The sequence below is a fragment of the Pseudochaenichthys georgianus genome, chromosome 1 (genome assembly GCF_902827115.2).
Source record: "Pseudochaenichthys georgianus chromosome 1, fPseGeo1.2, whole genome shotgun sequence".
Classification (NCBI taxonomy): Eukaryota; Metazoa; Chordata; class Actinopteri; order Perciformes; family Channichthyidae; genus Pseudochaenichthys; species Pseudochaenichthys georgianus.
The window spans coordinates 22,517,916-22,534,848 of record NC_047503.1 but is presented as its reverse complement, the minus strand read 5'-3'; the positions used below and the strand labels follow the sequence as shown (position 1 = coordinate 22,534,848).

At 41.4% G+C, this 16,933-nt stretch overlaps 2 protein-coding genes across 2 annotated transcripts; one reads left to right on the top strand and one right to left on the bottom strand.

The window, feature by feature from the left end:
• Window positions 1–474: 474 nt before the first annotated feature.
• Window positions 475–7,215, bottom strand: sparcl1 (SPARC-like 1). The gene is made up of 11 exons (XM_034093665.2): window positions 7,127–7,215; window positions 6,092–6,147; window positions 5,913–5,978; window positions 4,860–5,816; window positions 3,203–3,311; window positions 2,759–2,880; window positions 2,548–2,668; window positions 2,309–2,445; window positions 2,025–2,173; window positions 1,565–1,713; window positions 475–1,096 (listed from the first exon to the last, which is right to left on the bottom strand). The coding sequence occupies exons 2-11, from the start codon at window positions 6,143–6,145 to the stop codon at window positions 1,068–1,070; spliced, it is 1,893 nt and encodes a 630-aa protein (XP_033949556.1). The 5' UTR covers window positions 6,146–6,147; window positions 7,127–7,215; the 3' UTR covers window positions 475–1,067.
• Window positions 7,216–9,651: 2,436 nt separating this feature from the next.
• On the top strand, window positions 9,652–13,147 carry scpp1 (secretory calcium-binding phosphoprotein 1). The gene is made up of 9 exons (XM_034094001.2): window positions 9,652–10,009; window positions 10,338–10,392; window positions 10,712–10,759; window positions 11,070–11,123; window positions 11,671–11,697; window positions 11,821–11,868; window positions 12,115–12,156; window positions 12,268–12,327; window positions 12,424–13,147. Exons 2-9 carry the CDS (start codon window positions 10,339–10,341, stop codon window positions 12,922–12,924), a joined length of 834 nt encoding a protein of 277 aa, XP_033949892.1. The 5' UTR covers window positions 9,652–10,009; window position 10,338; the 3' UTR covers window positions 12,925–13,147.
• The last annotated feature ends 3,786 nt before the right edge of the window (window positions 13,148–16,933 follow it).

The following is a 16,933-nucleotide window of genomic DNA, read 5'->3' as shown; positions in this document are numbered from 1 at the left end:
TGCTCTATTGTTATTCACTCCCACATTGGCAAGGGCCTCAGCACTCCCTGAAGACACACCACCCTCCACCACAAGAGCAAAGGTGTAGAAGAGAACCCCCAGTGTGCAGAACATGTTTAATCTCAGTCACAGCAGACAGGCGACAGGTACAGAGCTGCTTCTCTCTGTGCTTATATAGAGAGTGTCAGATTCAGTGATCACTAACAAAGGTCCAGCCCTTTATCTCAAAACAACAAGTCACTGTAATCATCATGACCATGCTGCAGGCTATTTTTTGCTTTGTTACCTTACAGAGGGCCATTATTAAGGGTTAAGTGGCCAAACTCAACCAGTTATCAGTGACTTGCATTTCTAAAACGATTGTTGCCATGGTCATATGTTCATGTCATGGTGGCATGGTATTAAAGTATAAACTGATACATCCCAACCAATATAATGCTATAACTTTATTACACGAGTGTAAACAAAGTCATCATTAAAAACGTGTGCACTGAACTATTCAAGTCCTCAGTTGTCAATAAAGCTTTACTTAGATCTACAATGAAACGTGAATGCAAAGACAAACATTTACAGCATTTAGCTACTAAGATAAGAAACACAAGATTTGTTTTTACATTTTGTAACACAAGGTTATATTATCTTGATTTAAAGAGTAAATATTTACTAAATCACTCTTACATACAAACCACAGTTATTATTTTGAAGCCTGGTACTATGTACAACAACTTTTCTAATAATGAGCTGATGTAAACTTTTCCCCAATTTGGAATGCATTAGAAATACCTTTCTGGATAAAACCAGCTAAATGAAACAGTTTCTTATATTATAATATAATGATTCTAGCTGCACAGTCTAAATTACAGAAAAAATATCCAAATGTCCAAGCTTAGCTTTACACAGGACAACAGGAACTACCACCAACACTTGCCCTCTGTAGCAGGAAATAAAAAGGAGTTTCTACAATCTGTATCTGTCAGATTTCCTAATGTTACAGAGGTTCATGGATGCTTCAGTCTGTTGGAGCAGCTTAAACAGGCTCGTGTTGTAGGTGAGGTACAAAGTGGAGCTCAGAACAGCAGGTTGACATCCATATCATCTGTGGATGAAAAAAAATGTGTCATTAATATGTTAAAAAACTGAAACAGAATTTGCCAACATCAACGGTATTTGCTAAATGCTTTAGAAGTGCATGAGAATCAAAGCAGACACTTTTTTTTTTTAAACCTTGGAATAATTGGCAGTTTTCTTTTTACTGGAACCCATTAAAAACTATTTGTATGTATAGTATTTGATGTTATGTTATTACCTGACTGAATTAAATTAAAAATAACATTAAAAAAAGAAATGTCAAGATCCTAGTTTACGAATGCTGTCTAAATAACGAGACACAAAGACATGAATTGTCCCTAAATACAGTATTTAGTTAGTAGTAGTACTCATTTATTGTGAAAATGTACAGACTCTCATTCAGAAGGTAGTGTCATATAAAACCAAAGCATAAAAGCCATACTCACTGATTAGAAAAGTGTACTATAGTAGCTTAGTGAATATGTGTAGCTCTTACCATTTTTGATACCGAAACAGGAAGTCCACTCTTTAAAGGACACCTGCTTGTCCTTGTCAGCATCGCACTCTTGAAAGAAGCGGGAGGTACAGTGCTCCATCGGCACCAGAGGGACTCTAAGTGGGGCCAGCTCTGAGTGGGACAAGATTCTGCACAGAATGGAAAAATACCCAATTTGATCATTTTGAGCATCTGATTTAAGTAGAGTACAGTATGATTTCCTAGCTTAGTTCTGGCTAGGTTATTGTGATGTATTAGCCAGTCATGCTTTTGGCATGACAATGATGAGAAAAATCAATAACAAAAGCCACACAATTGGCTTGAATGACTACAGTGCTGTATAAGCGTTCTAACACATAGGCTACTAGTGAAATCCTATAGTCATCACTCTATGATCATTTTCAAACTTAATCTAAAAGTTGATAAAAGTTCACTGTAAACACAGAGTGATAAAATGTACCTGTCAGATGGGTGTTGGTCCAGTTGTGCAAACTGCCAGTGCACTGGGTAGATGTACATGTTGTAGTTCTTCTCAAAGTCCTGCGCCAGCAGCTCAACGGAGTGATCACCAGCATGCAGACGCCTCTCACTCTCAAAGATTTTCTTCACCTACAAATTCAGAACATTAAACATAATATTTTCTTTTTCCCAACATGCTATGTTAAGTTATGGACAATTACGTTCTTAATCAAGATTAAAATAGATAGATCTTAATAAACTAGAGAGTCCCACAGCTTGTCTTACTCTAAAACGTTGTTTAGGCGTGAGGAAGCCAGGAGACATGGAGTCATGTTCAAAAAGCTGCAGGAGAACATTCTTCAGCCAATCCCTCATTCGTAATGGGAACTGGACCAGCTCAGTGTCCACACATTGAGGGATGACTGAGAGATAAACAGAAAGAAAGATCATGATCAACCATGCACCATACTTCAAATAAAATAACTGCTTTAATACCAATTATTCTGTAAGTGGATAACTCTCACATTTGCATGGTCCAGTGTAGTCCATGTGAAGTCTGTGTCCTCTCTTAGTGCCCTCCAGGTTGCATTTAGTGGCAAAGAGTTCACATGATGTATCGTATGTTTTGTTGTTTGTGCCACAAACCTACAGAAATGCACAAGCAAAAGTCTAATAAAATCCAGCAGCTGTTGAAAACAAATCCAGTTTAATTTTCGACAGATCACAAATACTTACATTATCAAACTGATTGGCACTGTGAGGACAATCTGCCGGCTCTTGACACACGCAGCCTGGCTTTTTGTCCGCATCAAGTTTACATGTCTTTCCACGTTTGCAGGGGAAGTTGTCACATGGATCTATAAGGGGAAAGAAGCACTGCATGACCTTTGACCTTTGCTCTGTTTTTTTTTTCAGTGTTTTGTCTGGAAACCAATGAGCAATAATCACTACAGGCCATCCTCTACATTCCACTGACATTTGAGTTTGCACAGCGATCAAATCAACTTGATCTCCATTATTCTTTTCTTAATCCCCCAGAGCTGTGTTTTGGTAGTGACCGTGAAGCAGAGTGACACCATTCATGCGTAAGTTTTAGCTAAATGATCCAGTCAGCAGATTCCCGTGTGAGTTTGTTGGGATAATGCATTAGTCAGTAAGGGGATTGCTAAATAAACCAACCGGCAGGGGATTCTGGGCGATGTACGCCTCCACCAGGAGAGGGCCTGGATCCTGGGTAGAGATCCACTGTCGCTCTTATCTGCACTGGATTCATTCCTACTAGAGGGCCCTAAAAAGGTAAAAGGAAAACGTAATTTGTATTTACCAACTTTGTATCCGATTGCAGCACCACAGCTAAATAAAAAGTCACATATCCTTAAAGGTCCCATGTCATGGCCATTTCTAATGATCATTGTTGAGGTCTACTAAAATACATTTATACTGTGCGATTTTCCAAAATCTCATTGGTTTCTCATACAGCATCTCTGTATAGTATGTGTATTCACTCTCTGTCCTAAACGGCTTGATGGAGCTCCTGCCCCCCCCCTCCCTATGAGCCCAGTGGCCGTTTGCGAGACAGCGACACACAGCGAAACCCAGCCCGAACACACACACACACCCGCAGCCTGGCTGGGAGTTTGTGTGTGTGCTCACACACCGACTCACAGCCTCGCCGCGTCCCGCCGTCTTAGGGAGGAGAAATCGGCGGAGCTGCAGCTGAGAAAAGATTGAGTGTGTGTGTGTGTGTGTGTGTGTGTGTGTGTGTGTGTGTGTGTGTGTGTGTGTGTGTGTGTGTGTGTGTGTGTGTGTGTGTGTGTGTGTGTGTTGTGTGTGTGTGTGTGTGTGTGTGTGTGTGTGTGTGTGTGTGTGTGTGTGTGTGTGTGTGTGTGTGTGTGTGTGTGTGTGTGTGTGTGAGTGAGGAAGTCCGCGGATTGGTCAATTTGGACCAATCCACGGACTTAACGTAACGGCTCCACGGATTGGTCCATTTGGACCAATGGGTCCATAGGGTATGGGCACGTCACCATACCCAGGAAGAAAACAATGGAAAAAGAGAAATCTCCAACGAGGCGTTCTGGGACAGGTTTTTTCTGTATTCAAGTTTTACTCGCTACAGGGTGTACTTTGAGGGTTTGTGACTTTGCAGACCGTTTACATGCATAAAAACCTTCATAACACACAAGGGGACGGGTAATAACCTGAAAAGCATGACATGGGACCTTTAAAGAAAACATGCAGTTACATGTTGTGTCCACTTGAAGGTAGCAGAAACAACATGTAAATAATACTCTGACATTTTACTAATTCCAGCTCAATATAAAAAGTTTCATAGTAGATGTTACTGAGAAAATGTAACAGTTTTATGAGTTGAATGTAGTCTCTTGTTTGCTTGACGATCGTGTTTCCTGTTGATTGTATTTTGTTCTAGTCAAACTCGTGTTTATATCTCAAAGCATGTCAGGTTAAACTATAACCTTTGCCTTAAGTGACTTGTTTCTCACAGCATGCACAATAACAGGAACCTCAAATCAATTTAAATGGAATCCAGCCATCCCTTATTGTTTACACCTGTGCTTTTCCTAGGTCAAAATGCCTTCTGTGGGAAACTGTGACCATCCAGTATTTGTAAATCAAATATTCTCCTAACTTTCAGCTGCTCAATGAACAACAGTGGGACCAACACATCAATTGAATGCTAAAAAGCGCTATGGAGGTAAGGGGAACTGCATTGTGGGGGATCACTTTGCCACTATGTGTGACCACATCCGCAAGTAGTTTTGTGACCCATTAAAACATATTGATTATAAAGAAATACACTGCACAGATGATGCATTACCCATTTTCCTGCCCTTCTTCTCTTTGCCTTTTGAACTGTATTGTCAATGCTGCTGGCTTCAGACGGCTGAGGATCTTGTTGGCTCTGTTCCTGTCCAGACTGTGTTTCCTCACTCTGTGGAGAGTGCTTCCTCGCACGCTTGTTCTTCTTCTGCTTCCTTGTCTTTCCCTTGGTGTTGCTTCCACTGTCATTCTTGTTTTTCTCCTCTTCCTTTCCTGCCAGTCGGGACTCTGATTCAAACTCTGTATTGCTCTTTGGTTCTTCAGGGTCCACTGCTTGAGTGTTTTGGACATCTTCTTCATCTGCAATGGTGGGCATTGTTTTGTCACTGGTTTCCTTCTCTTTGATATCTTCTTTTGAAGGAGGCTGGATGTCATGAGTGTGGGGTTTTATTTGAGCAGATATAATCTGTAGAGGTAAGATGCCACTATCAGCAGCGTAGTCAAGATCAACAGGGATCTCTGACTCGGTGCTACCATCTGTTTCCTCCAGCAACTTCTTTCCGTCTGTTACTATTTCGCCAGACTTTTCCACCTCTTTTTCTTCTTTCTCCAGCATTTCTGCATCTCCAACAATCTCTTTGTTTACTTCTTTTTCTTCCATCTCTAGTTTGTCCTCTTCCTCCTGTCCCTCATCCTCCTCAATGCTCTCCACAGTCTCATCAGACTCCTCCTTGCCTTTGTCCATCTCATCTTCATCTTCCTCGAGCACTCTTTCTTCAGCTTCCTGCTCTTCTTCTGCTTCTTTCTTCAGGAGGTCCACCAACTCCTCTTCACTAAGCAGGACTGCTGTAGGTTTATCGCTCTTTTCAGTCACCTCAAATTCTTCCTCCTGCTTGCTAGCATTAGCATTGTCTTGGGAGCTCAGTTCCTCATCGTCTTGCTCCTGGCTGCTGGCCTCAAATGTGACTAAAGTTGGTAAGATCTGCGGCTCGTTGGCCTCCTCTGTGACAATGTCCTTATTTTTGAGGAAAGACAATATACATTTTACAACAAGGAATCATTTTATGTTTAAAATATAATTTTGAGAAATTAGTTAAGAGGCCTGCTCTACCTTTTCTTTTGTTTTATGTGAAGTCTTATGCAATCCATGATGTTTTCCATGATGTTTACTTTTGACCTATATGTTATGGGGATAGTTGATTATGAACATTCATTCAGTTAAGGTCAAAACTCCAAATAACAACAAACCCCCTCACATTTTTCAGTATAAGTAAGAAAGATATTACTCACAGACAGAGCAAATGTTGCTGACAGTAAGCAAAGGAATACTAAGCAGGCCCTCATACCTGAAACAATGAAAAGAGTAGTTTATAAATTGGACACAAATCGAGACAACATTTATTTATATATGCTCATTAACATTACTGGGAGTTTCTGCCGAGGTGAAACCTCAATACTGCCTAAACAGAGCACATTATGAACAACCAATACAATATAATTGGACTCCTATACGGTCAAAAACAAAGACAAGAACTTGGCAAATCTCTCAAAGTTAAAATGAATGAGTGAATGTGTGTCCTGACAACACTTTCATGATGAGCAGAGTTGCGGGAATGGCCTCCACTGTTGTCAAGGTTACAGGCCTGAGATGCGCCTCTCTCTCAAAATTCAGAGCTAAAGTAAACATCAGAAACTACCAGACTGGAAAAAAGTTGACTTAGTCCACACACTTTTTGTCTCTCTGGATGGAAACAAAACAGACACGATGGGTCTGTCCAGGAGAACAATAGCTCTCTGGCTCGGCCCACTAAACACCAAATAGGTGTAGACAGGGTTAAATCCACCCAAAGTGGTAAATCAAACTATTTTATTTAATATTAACAATAATAAAGTAACACATCAGCGTTCATTTTATATTTTAAATCATATTCTTAAATATATATAACATTATTATATTTAAAACATTTAAGGATTTTTTCATGAGAACTTATATTTACTTAATATTTACAACACTTACTGTAAGGTATAGGTTATATACAACCGTAAGAGTGCTTAATTTTAATGTTTCTTTATTATACACAGCTTATTAGTATACATCTAGTCACTATCTCTTTACATAAAATGAAATAGGGCTTCCCATTACACAAAGTTAAGTTCAATATAAAGTAAAGGCTATCATAACAAATCTCCAGTATAAACAAGGCAGCTTATGCTTAATGAAAAACACAACGTTGGTAAACAGCAGCATTTTGTTACACATCTAGATTTGATCATTACCTAATATACATACAAATCAATGGAAGATGTTAGTTATTTGGATTTTACCTGAGGCTGGCGGTAACAAGAGAAATGAGAATCCTCGTCTGTGTTGAACCTGTGAAGGTGTCCTTTTGTATTAGAAACAGCGCTCACACTGTCTACATAAACTGGCAAGCTGCACACACACACACACACACACACACACACACACACACACACACACACACACACACACACACACACACACACACACACACACACACACACACACACACACACACACACACACACACACACACACACACACAGTTTTTTGGGCTTAGGGTGCCAACACTTTTTTTTACTTTGGGAGGGTCTTTGGGCTATAGAGATTCAGAAAGAGGGAGCGCAACATATCCTGTACTGAACGTCAGTTTGGTGCTTTGTTTCAACAAAAAAAAAAATTTTGTTACACTTGCTTTAGTCTTTAATTTTTCTTGACTATTTTTTATTAGAATGTATACAAAACAATAACCGCAAAATGAAAATCTGACTATATAATAAGATTAAAGTGTGTTGTTGAGGATAAGCTTATGATATGTAGACACATTGTTAAATCACACAAAGGATAATATAGAAAAAGATAAATGAGTAATGTCATTTTAACTCTTGCTTTAGTGCTGTTTTCCTTATCAGTGATGTCTGCCATTTTTGAATGTAATGTCTATCTCTCAAGTTGGATTGATGTTGTGTTTAGTGAATATTTGACTGAAGTTGTTTCGGTAGCTTGTTGATAACAGAATAAAACCAAACCAACAAATTATTTTAGTCACTAGATGTCGCTGCTTTGCACAGAATGAGTTGCAGTTATGTTCATTATTGCAAGACTTTTTCAAATCTTCTAATAATAATTCAGTAGTATTAATTGACAGATCATTTTTATGTTAAGTTAGATTTGTAATGAAAATATAGATTTTCTGATTTCAGAAAAGTTAATAAAATGGACCTTGAGGTGAGATTTGTTGTCAGCCACTGCTTAATACTTGACACTGAAAAGTAATGGGTTAGGCATAAAATGATAATGGTCAAGTACAGTCCCTATATATTGTAATCAAGTACGATACATTTTCAGACTGCCCATAGCTGAGATCAAGACTTAATACTTTCATTACAGTGCACTAACTAACTTTAGTTGACCAAGATGGTGCTCAATAAAAAACAGGAAACAACTAAAACCTGCATCACTTAAGAATCAGATGTAAATACCACTGCTCTATTAGTAGTCTTTCTTGGTGTAAATCTCCAGTTGCAAGCGATAACCTAAACGCATCAGATGTCTGGCTGAATGCATCAATATTTTATAAATACTTGGGTAACCTTTGGGCAGACACTGTTGACTGCCACAACGAGCATCAGTCGTCCTTTACTCACTCCTCCCTTTTTTCTAAAGCAGGACTTTACAACAACTGGTAGCTGTGGTTTCTGGCAAACAGCTCCAGACTGCTGAACATCCAGTCTAATTACATGTTTCGTTTGCACGGTTGAAATCCTAAATGAGGTTAAACAAGGAATTCTTTAATCATATTTAAGGCCTCACCATATATGGAGATCCAGGAAACAATTATGTGCCTCAGGGAGGAAATATAGAAATCTTTATTTAGCCTTTCTACTGTATGCCCTATTTCCAAGAACGAGGTTTATCCAAAAACATCATATAACGCTGAGGACAATTCAAGTTTCAAGCCTTTATTGTCTTTTGCACATTAGCTACTGTACAGCTACATAAACTTAGGTTACAGGCTCCTCCAACAGTGCAACATATACTGTATATAGAGAACAAATAAAACAGATACAATAGTGTAAGAGAATGGTTTACAAAACGTGTATTTGTTTTTTTCAATCCTTCAAGTCATTCCTCATGTGGTTAATGTGAAAATACTATTCAAGTTGTACAAATATTATAAAAAATAATATAACTTGTGGAGGAAACTTCTGTGTAGCAGCAATGCAGTGGGAGTCACCGACTCAGGAAAGAGACACGGACAGAGCAGGAGCTTTGATGTCACACACTGATGGTTTATTTGGAGCTTCGGCCGGAGAATTCACATCACAAGTCACAGCAGCCACGATCTGACTGCATGGTAGAGTTGCCACGTCAATTCTGAAGAACTCTACCCCAGACCCATGTATTTAGCTAGTTCCGAGAGCATCATCAACATGCTGCATAACAAGATAAAATCATAACACCTCTATCAGCTGACGCCAAAAGGCAGGAACATAGAACCATAACACCTCTATCAGCTGACGCCAACAGGCAGGAACAGGGAGACAGAACACTGAGAGCACAGCAGCCAAGGTTACGAGGTGCGTGTGCTCAGTCAGGACAGTTTGAACTGATAAACTGGGTCAAAGTTATGGGCCTTGGAAAATATTCCCCAACATAACTAATTGTAGACTAGATAGTATAAGGAGAGAAAAACATCCACCTCACCGGAAACAAGCATGACCCCATCTGGCCCTCCTTTCCTCTCCGAGTGGGTGAGTTTGTTTTCTCAACAGGCCACAAACCTATGTTTTAGTGCACTGAACTATATTTCACTAACAACTTCAGAGGGGGTGGAGAACTTGTAGTGACTGAATGAAATAACTGTGTGTGCGTGTATTTGCGGTGTGTATGTGCAACCACTATCTTGCCAGTGTGTGTGGATGTTTTTTTTCACCGGAACAAAATACACCTTCATGTGTGGAAAGGAGACATCCGGGAGGAAGTGATGGAATCGTTTTAATTACTTATATAGAGTGATCCTTGGAGTTTCCGTCAGCATATCCACACATTGTGCTTTTACTGCCTCAACCACCAGCTCTCCAGCTCAGAAAAGGCTCTGGGTTCTCCTGTTTGCAGCTACACACACTGAACAAGGACCACTGACAACATTTCTCTCAGCAGCTCTGCAACTAACAAACAAAGAGGTACACTTTCACATATTATACTTTATAACTGTTTTTTCTTGCTGGCAATACAACTACAGGTTTATGTTGCTGATGTATTACGATGGGTTAACATTATTTCAAACTGCCATTGCTTTCATTTGTATTATTTATATATATATATATATATATATGTTTTAGAGTATGTATTCATTGTTTATTGATTATTTATTAATGTTTCCTTTTCGTGAATTTGGTTTTTTTACTTGCCCCAAATTTCCTTTTGGGAAACATACAAAGAAGAAGTATTTCAAATGTAATTGAATCAAATGTGTAATAATATTAATCACATACTGTATGTCTGTTACAGAATGAGGGGTACCGTAGTAATGTTTTGCCTGATTGGAGCCGTTTTTGCCAACCCAGTAAGTAAATAATACAATTAGTGTAAGACGTACTTTTTGATGAAAACAATATACAATTCAATGCACATTTTGCACATAATATATTCTTTGTTCTACTAAGGAATATGCATAATATACCTATGGCAAACAAATTAGAGAGTTTACTTTATAACACTTAAGTGTTGCATTTCAGCCCGCAGTAAGAATACGTATATTATATAATAACTATAACTAAATAACAGCAGAGCAGGAAGGCTCAATCATTCAAGAAAACATATTAGAGAGTTAAAACACACATTTATCTTTGACTATCAACTGACCTGTTATTTCTCTCCAACAGATTTTTTTCAGTGCCATTTCGGAATCAAATTTGCTTGACTCAAACTCGGTGAGTGCTTTTCTGAATCGCACTTTCCTAATATCATATTTGACTCTTTGGGTTTCAGCATAGGAACTCAACATTGTTTAAACATAAATCATTGACTGCAGGCACCATGGCTCCTCCGTCATAGTAAGCAGAAAACCCAACAATAGGTGTGGTTGCTCAAAGATCTCAAGACAATTCCCATTCCAGACAGCATTGTTTACTATATTATGTGTCTGCAGCCATAGCTTGAATGTGATGATTGTTTCTGTTGCAGTTGTAAGGTATAATTAAATATATTGCGATATATACTTACTTTGTTTCTCTTTCACAGACTGAAAGTTTGTCGGTTTCACAATCTTCAGAAAATGACAACTCAGAGCTTCAGGTAATTAGATTACATTACTTTATTGTCATTACAAAATGCAAGCACAGTGTAACAAAATTAAGGAGGGTCTAACCAGGGTGCAAAACAGTCAGTTATACACAATTATCAGAAGTATGTACAAAATAAATGATACAAAAATAAAGGTAATAGATGGGAAATGTATAAATAAGAATAAATACACAGATAATAATAAATACAGTGAATACAGTACTGTATATAAAACAGTAATGTACAAGGATAATTGCGCTTCAGCACAACACACGACAACAACTAGGCAGTATGGGACAGCGTGGGGTTCATTGTCAGCAGTCTGACTGCTGAAGGGAAGAAGCTGTGCGTAGTCCTGTTGGTTCTACCCGGGAGGCTGCGGTAGCATGTCCCAGAGCGGGTGCCACGTAGGGGGATAAACAGTGTATGGTTTGGGTGTAATGCACACATTTATCCCAGTAAGGAGGACATTATTATTTTCTGATGCAGATTGAGTTTTGCATCACTTTTCATTGCTGATCTAAACCTTAACTGATATGTATTCCATTTTCTGTTGCAGAGCTCTGAAGAAAGTAACTCTATTCAAGTAAGTTAGTTGGATTTGTCAATATTATGCATGACGCTAAGAGGGAAACATTGAATCTTTTTGATATAATTAAATGAAGGATGTTCTGTATAAATGTCTGAATTATCCTTTTCATATTTTCAGAGTCAGAGCTCAGAGTCAGAATCATCAGAATCCACATCAGAGGACAAGGTGGGTTGGATCATCACTTTTAACATTATTGTCATTAGTAAACTAAATTACATTAAGCATGTTCCTGGTTGTTTCATAACCTCAAATTCATCTTATTTTAAGAGTTGAGGATGTTATAGCACAGACTCTAGTATCTTTAGTGCAGAGAAGCCCAGTAAGCACAACCAAATTAAGAAATATTGTACTGATCTGTGGAAATAAAATGTAGAATATATTTCAATAATTATTTTCCTTTCCCACAAGCAGACTTCAGAGGAGAGTAACAGCCAATCAGATGAGGATGTTGCGGTAAGACCAAATCAAGTATTTTGTTAAATCTAGTATGTTGGCCAATTGTTAATGTGATGCAGCCTAATGCTGGACTCTTCTAAGCTCATCCTATTCACTGCATTTCCACAGATTGATCTTATGATTGAAACCAGAGATGATAGCATGGGCAGCGAGGAGAATATTCGAAAGGTGGGATCAAAAATGATTTTTTTTATTTTACATTTCCATATTTAACTAAAAGATAAAAAGTTAATAACACTATGCTCTGCTTTTTCTCTGCATCAGAGTTGGGTTCAACGGTTCGCAAGTGTCATCAAAGACCTGAGTGCAGAGGACAACAGCAGGATGGAGATCAGGGCTCAACCAGACCACCTGACTGAGAAACAGCCCACTCTTACCTTCAGCCGTGAGAGCACCAGCCGTGAGAGCACCAGCAGTGAGAGCACCAGCCGTGAGAGCACCAGCCGTGAGAGCACCAGCAGTGAGAGCACCAGCCGTGAGAGCACCAGCCGTGAGAGCACCAGCAGTGAGAGCACCAGCAGTGAAAGCGACCAGACCAACGAGACCAGTGAGGAGAGTGACAGCAGTAGCGAGGAAAGCAAGAGCTTGGAGGACAGTAATGCTAGTGACAGCGATGAGCTGCAGCAAATCAAAGCCCCAGACTGTGTGAAGGGAACTCAAAGCTGTGAGTATTTCTTCCAGGATATAGGAGACGATGCTCAGTACTCAGTGGACAATCTAATGATGCCAGAGGAGGCTGAAAGGGAGCTACATTTAAGGAGATGAGGAGATGCTCTTGTGCAGCTTTTTGTTTTACCACTATGAACTACTGCACAATTGAATGGCCTGCCTGAAGACTTTAGGCTGATACATTTTAATCTTGCCCATCGCTTTGAATGTTAATTTTGGCAATATAATGTTACCTGCAGCTGATTTATGTGTGTGTGTGTGTGTGTGTGTGTGTGTGTGTGTGTGTGTGTGTGTGTGTGTGTGTGTGTGTGTGTGTGTGTGTGTGTGTGTGTGTGTGTGTGTGTGTGTGTGTGTGTGTGTGTGTGTGTGTGTGTGTGTGTGTGTGTGTGTGTGTGTGTGTGTGTGTGTGTGTGTGTGTGTGTGTGTGTGTGTGTGTGTGTGTGTGTGTGTGTGTGTGTGTGTGTGTGTGTGTGTGTGATTATTACTGTGATTAAGATTAAGCATTTACTTTTGTTTTGATAATAATAAACATATAATATAACCATGGTATTGGTTGCTGGACATTTTTTGTATAATCATTCAGACTATTCAACTATCTCTCTCTCTGGTTTATATGGCCAGCCATATAGAGAAAAGAGTCTTGTAAAGAAGACAACAAAACATATTTCTTCAAGTGTTATGAAATATAACCAGTAGTAGACCATTGTAAAGTGATTTCGGTACTTTCCTGTATCACCAAAATTAAGCTAGATTTGTGTATTTTAACCATAAAATCTGTGACTTTAACCAACGAGAGACCATTAATGGTGGGGTAGGTAATTTTGGAGAAACCAGCTTGAGTGCACTAGAATTTGAAAATACACAACCGGGAGAAAAAAAACTGCCACTTCCTTACAGAGCCCCTCCTCCAACACACACGAACGCGCACATGACCAATGAGGGCACGAGATAAGTTTGTGCACAGATGGAAGGCTGACAGGCAGGATTGTTTAAAATATGATTGAATTAAATACAAACGTGGCCGGTTAGCTCAGTTGGTTAGAGCAGGAGTTCCCAACCTTTATTGTGCCAAGGACCGGCAGATACATAAAAAGAAAATCGCGGACCGGTTGTCAATTTTAACTGATTTTAATATTTACTCACCAGCAGGTAGCAACAGAGGCTAATTGTATGTAACAGCCTGAACATAATAGAACAATATGCATCCAAACAATATTAACAACGTTTAAAAAAGAACTATAGGTTACTTACGTAACCCCAGTACTAAGAGTAACATGAAGTGAGATGTCTCACTATGGGATGCGCCTCATCGCGGAGCAAACAGAAGCATCAATCTCATTACGCCAATCCTGATTGGCTGGTGATCTTGACGTCAGCGTCAGGGGAAATCACCCCCTATAAGTAGCCTGCGCCACAACGCATGCGTCATTCAAAATAAGCACCTCTTCTCACTTCACCATAGCAAGGAGGGCCGTCTGGTGAGACATCTCACTTCATGTTACTCTGAGTACTGGGGTTACGTAAGTAACCTATAGTTCTCATTCATAACACTCCGTTCGATGTCTCACTATGGGATATTGTAGCTCCTGTATTGCCAGACGAGCTTATATCGAAAATCGCCAACCGATCAGAATTTTAACAGGTAGGACTCCGACTCAACCAGGTGCCCAGCACTGCTCGAGTCAACCTGGGAGTAGAACGCCCAGACTGTTAAAAGGCGGACACAAGTGAGCAGCGAGTACCAGCTCGCCGCTTGCACCAATGTCTTGAAAGGGAGACATCCTGGACAGAGCCCAGGATGCCGCCAGACCCTGAGTCAAGAGAAAACTCGCGAACCTGAGGGTGCCTGCGAGCTCTGACTTGTATGGGCCCCACAGCAATTGCTTCCACACAACAGTGGGAGAGCCGTTGCTTAGTAATAGGCTTGCTCTTGTAAGGGATAGCCCAGGACACAGGGGGCTTGGTCATTATGACAAAGCACCCCCGATGATGGTACCGCTCACGGGCCAGGCCCATAGAGCCAAGCGCTCTGGGTGTGGGTGAAAGATCGCCCCCCCCCGCTTGGGACAGTATGTCCCTGCGTCGTGGGAGCTGCCAAGGCTGCCCGCACAGCAGCTGATATATCTCCGCTAGCCAGTACATAGCTGGCCAGTGTGGAGCTATCAGAATAAGTGTGTGGGGTTGCTCTCTCACTCTGGCCAGAGTTGGAGGTATCAGAGCCAGGGGTGGAAACGCGTACAGAAGGCCCGGGGGCCAATCGTGCGCGAGTGCATCCACGCCTAACGGTGCATTTAGATCATGCATCGAAAAGAACAGCCGACACTGAGCGTTGTCTTTTGATGCGAACCGATCCACCGCGGCTCTGCCGTAAAGCACCTACAGCTGGCTCACAATCCTTGGATGTAGAGTCCAGTCTGCATAAAGTGGTGCACCTCTGGACAGTAGATCCGCCCCGAGGTTCATCACTCCCGGTACGTGCGTTACTCTCAGAGAGAGGAGACGTCTACCGCTCCATAGGATAAGTTTGCGCGCCAGTGTGTGTAACTGGAGAGAACGCAAACCCCCTTGGCGGTTAATATACGATATTGTGGTCGTATTGTCTGTCCTCACGAGGACGTGATGTCCTCTGAGGAAAGGCAGAAAGCGTATTAGGGTGAGGAACACCGCTAAAAGCTCCAGGTAATTTATGTGCGCCCGCTGGAGGTCTCTGCTCCAGAGACCCCTCACCGGGCGACCTTCATAAATACAGCCCCAACCTGTCAGACATGCGTCCGTGGTGACCACTTTTCGTGAAAGGACAGCACCCATGGGCACACCTCGTACTAGAAAAGTTGGGTGCAGCCAGTGGCGCAGTGCCATTACGCATCTCACAGTAACCACGGCGCGCGGGGTTTAGTTTTAGGGCGGCCACCCAGCGCTGAAACTCCCTCATGTGTAAGCGTCCCAGTCTTACAACCAGGATGGCTTATGCCATGAGCCCCAGCAATCGCAAGCACATATTTGCGCAGCTGGAAAAGAGCAAGACACGCTCTGAAAGCTTTCACTCTTTCCGCTGACAAGCGAGCTGAAAAGGGCACCGAGTTCAGGCGTAAACCCAGGAAGAGTATAGTCTGCGCGGGGCACAACATGCTCTTCTCTGTATTTATTACAAAACCCAGGTTGAGCTTTACGAGGACATTTGTCTGCGTAACAGCCTCCTGCTCCGACTGTGCGAGAAGCAGCCAGTCGTCCACGTAGGTCGCCAGGCGAATGCCCTGTTGTCTCAACGGGGCTATCGCGGCTTCCGTACATCGTACAAACACCCTTGGACTGACAGACAGACCAAAGGGGAGTACTCTGTATTCATAACAGATCCCCTGAAAAGCGAACCTCAGATATTTCCTGTGTGGGTAATATACTGGGATGTGAAAATACGCATCTTTCAGGTCGACTGATGTAAACCAGTCACCTTTTCGCACGAGCCGCAGCAGAGATGTGTGAGTGAGCATTCTGAACTTATATTTTTTAAGATATTTGTTCAGAGCCCTCAAATCAAGTATTGGCCGAATTCCGTTCCCGAGGAAGTACTTGGAATAAAAGCCGCCCTGACTCTGCTCGGCGGGTACAATAGATATAGCCCTCTTTTCTAGGAGCGAGAGAATCTCTTTCTCCAAAATGAGGGCTGACTCTCCTCGGGCCTGCGAGTGCAGAATGCCCGAGAAGCGAGGGGGGGTGACAGCAAACTGGAGTCTGTAGCCCCGTGTTACTGTCTTGAAAACCCAAGCGGATTATGTGAGCATCTCCCACTGCATGCTCCTTAAAGCCAGTGAGAATGTCACATCTCCTCCTCTCTGAGTCTCTATTTGTTGTGTTATGGGGCCCTCTAGTGTCTGAACACAGTGGATGCCGGTGGTGCTCTTAAAGCCCCAACCGGCATTGCGCATGCGCTTGGCGGTGGTGCCTTCACAGACCCGTCAACAATCCGCCTTTTGAGAGATGCCGTAGCTGCTCTCAGAAGGGGAACAATTGGCTGGCTGTTTATTGGCTTTATTGATTTTTTTGAGCTGCGCCCTCGGCCTGAAGCCTGGATGCGTCAGCTGCAAATGTTTTATGACAGAATGATCAA

Excerpts from the sequence above, each read along its gene's own strand:
- scpp1 (XM_034094001.2), top strand. The coding sequence starts at position 10,339 with ATGAGGGGTACCGTAGTAATGTTTTGCCTGATTGGAGCCGTTTTTGCC. Across the intron at positions 11,698-11,820 it reads AAGAAAGTAACTCTATTCAA|AGTCAGAGCTCAGAGTCAGA; the intron begins GTAAGTTAGTTG and ends TCATATTTTCAG. Across the intron at positions 11,869-12,114 it reads AATCCACATCAGAGGACAAG|ACTTCAGAGGAGAGTAACAG; the intron begins GTGGGTTGGATC and ends TCCCACAAGCAG.
- sparcl1 (XM_034093665.2), bottom strand. The coding sequence starts at position 6,145 with ATGAGGGCCTGCTTAGTATTCCTTTGCTTACTGTCAGCAACATTTGCT. Across the intron at positions 5,817-5,912 it reads CACATAAAACAAAAGAAAAG|GACATTGTCACAGAGGAGGC; the intron begins GTAGAGCAGGCC and ends CTCAAAAATAAG. Across the intron at positions 2,446-2,547 it reads CTACACTGGACCATGCAAAT|TCATCCCTCAATGTGTGGAC; the intron begins GTGAGAGTTATC and ends TTTATCTCTCAG.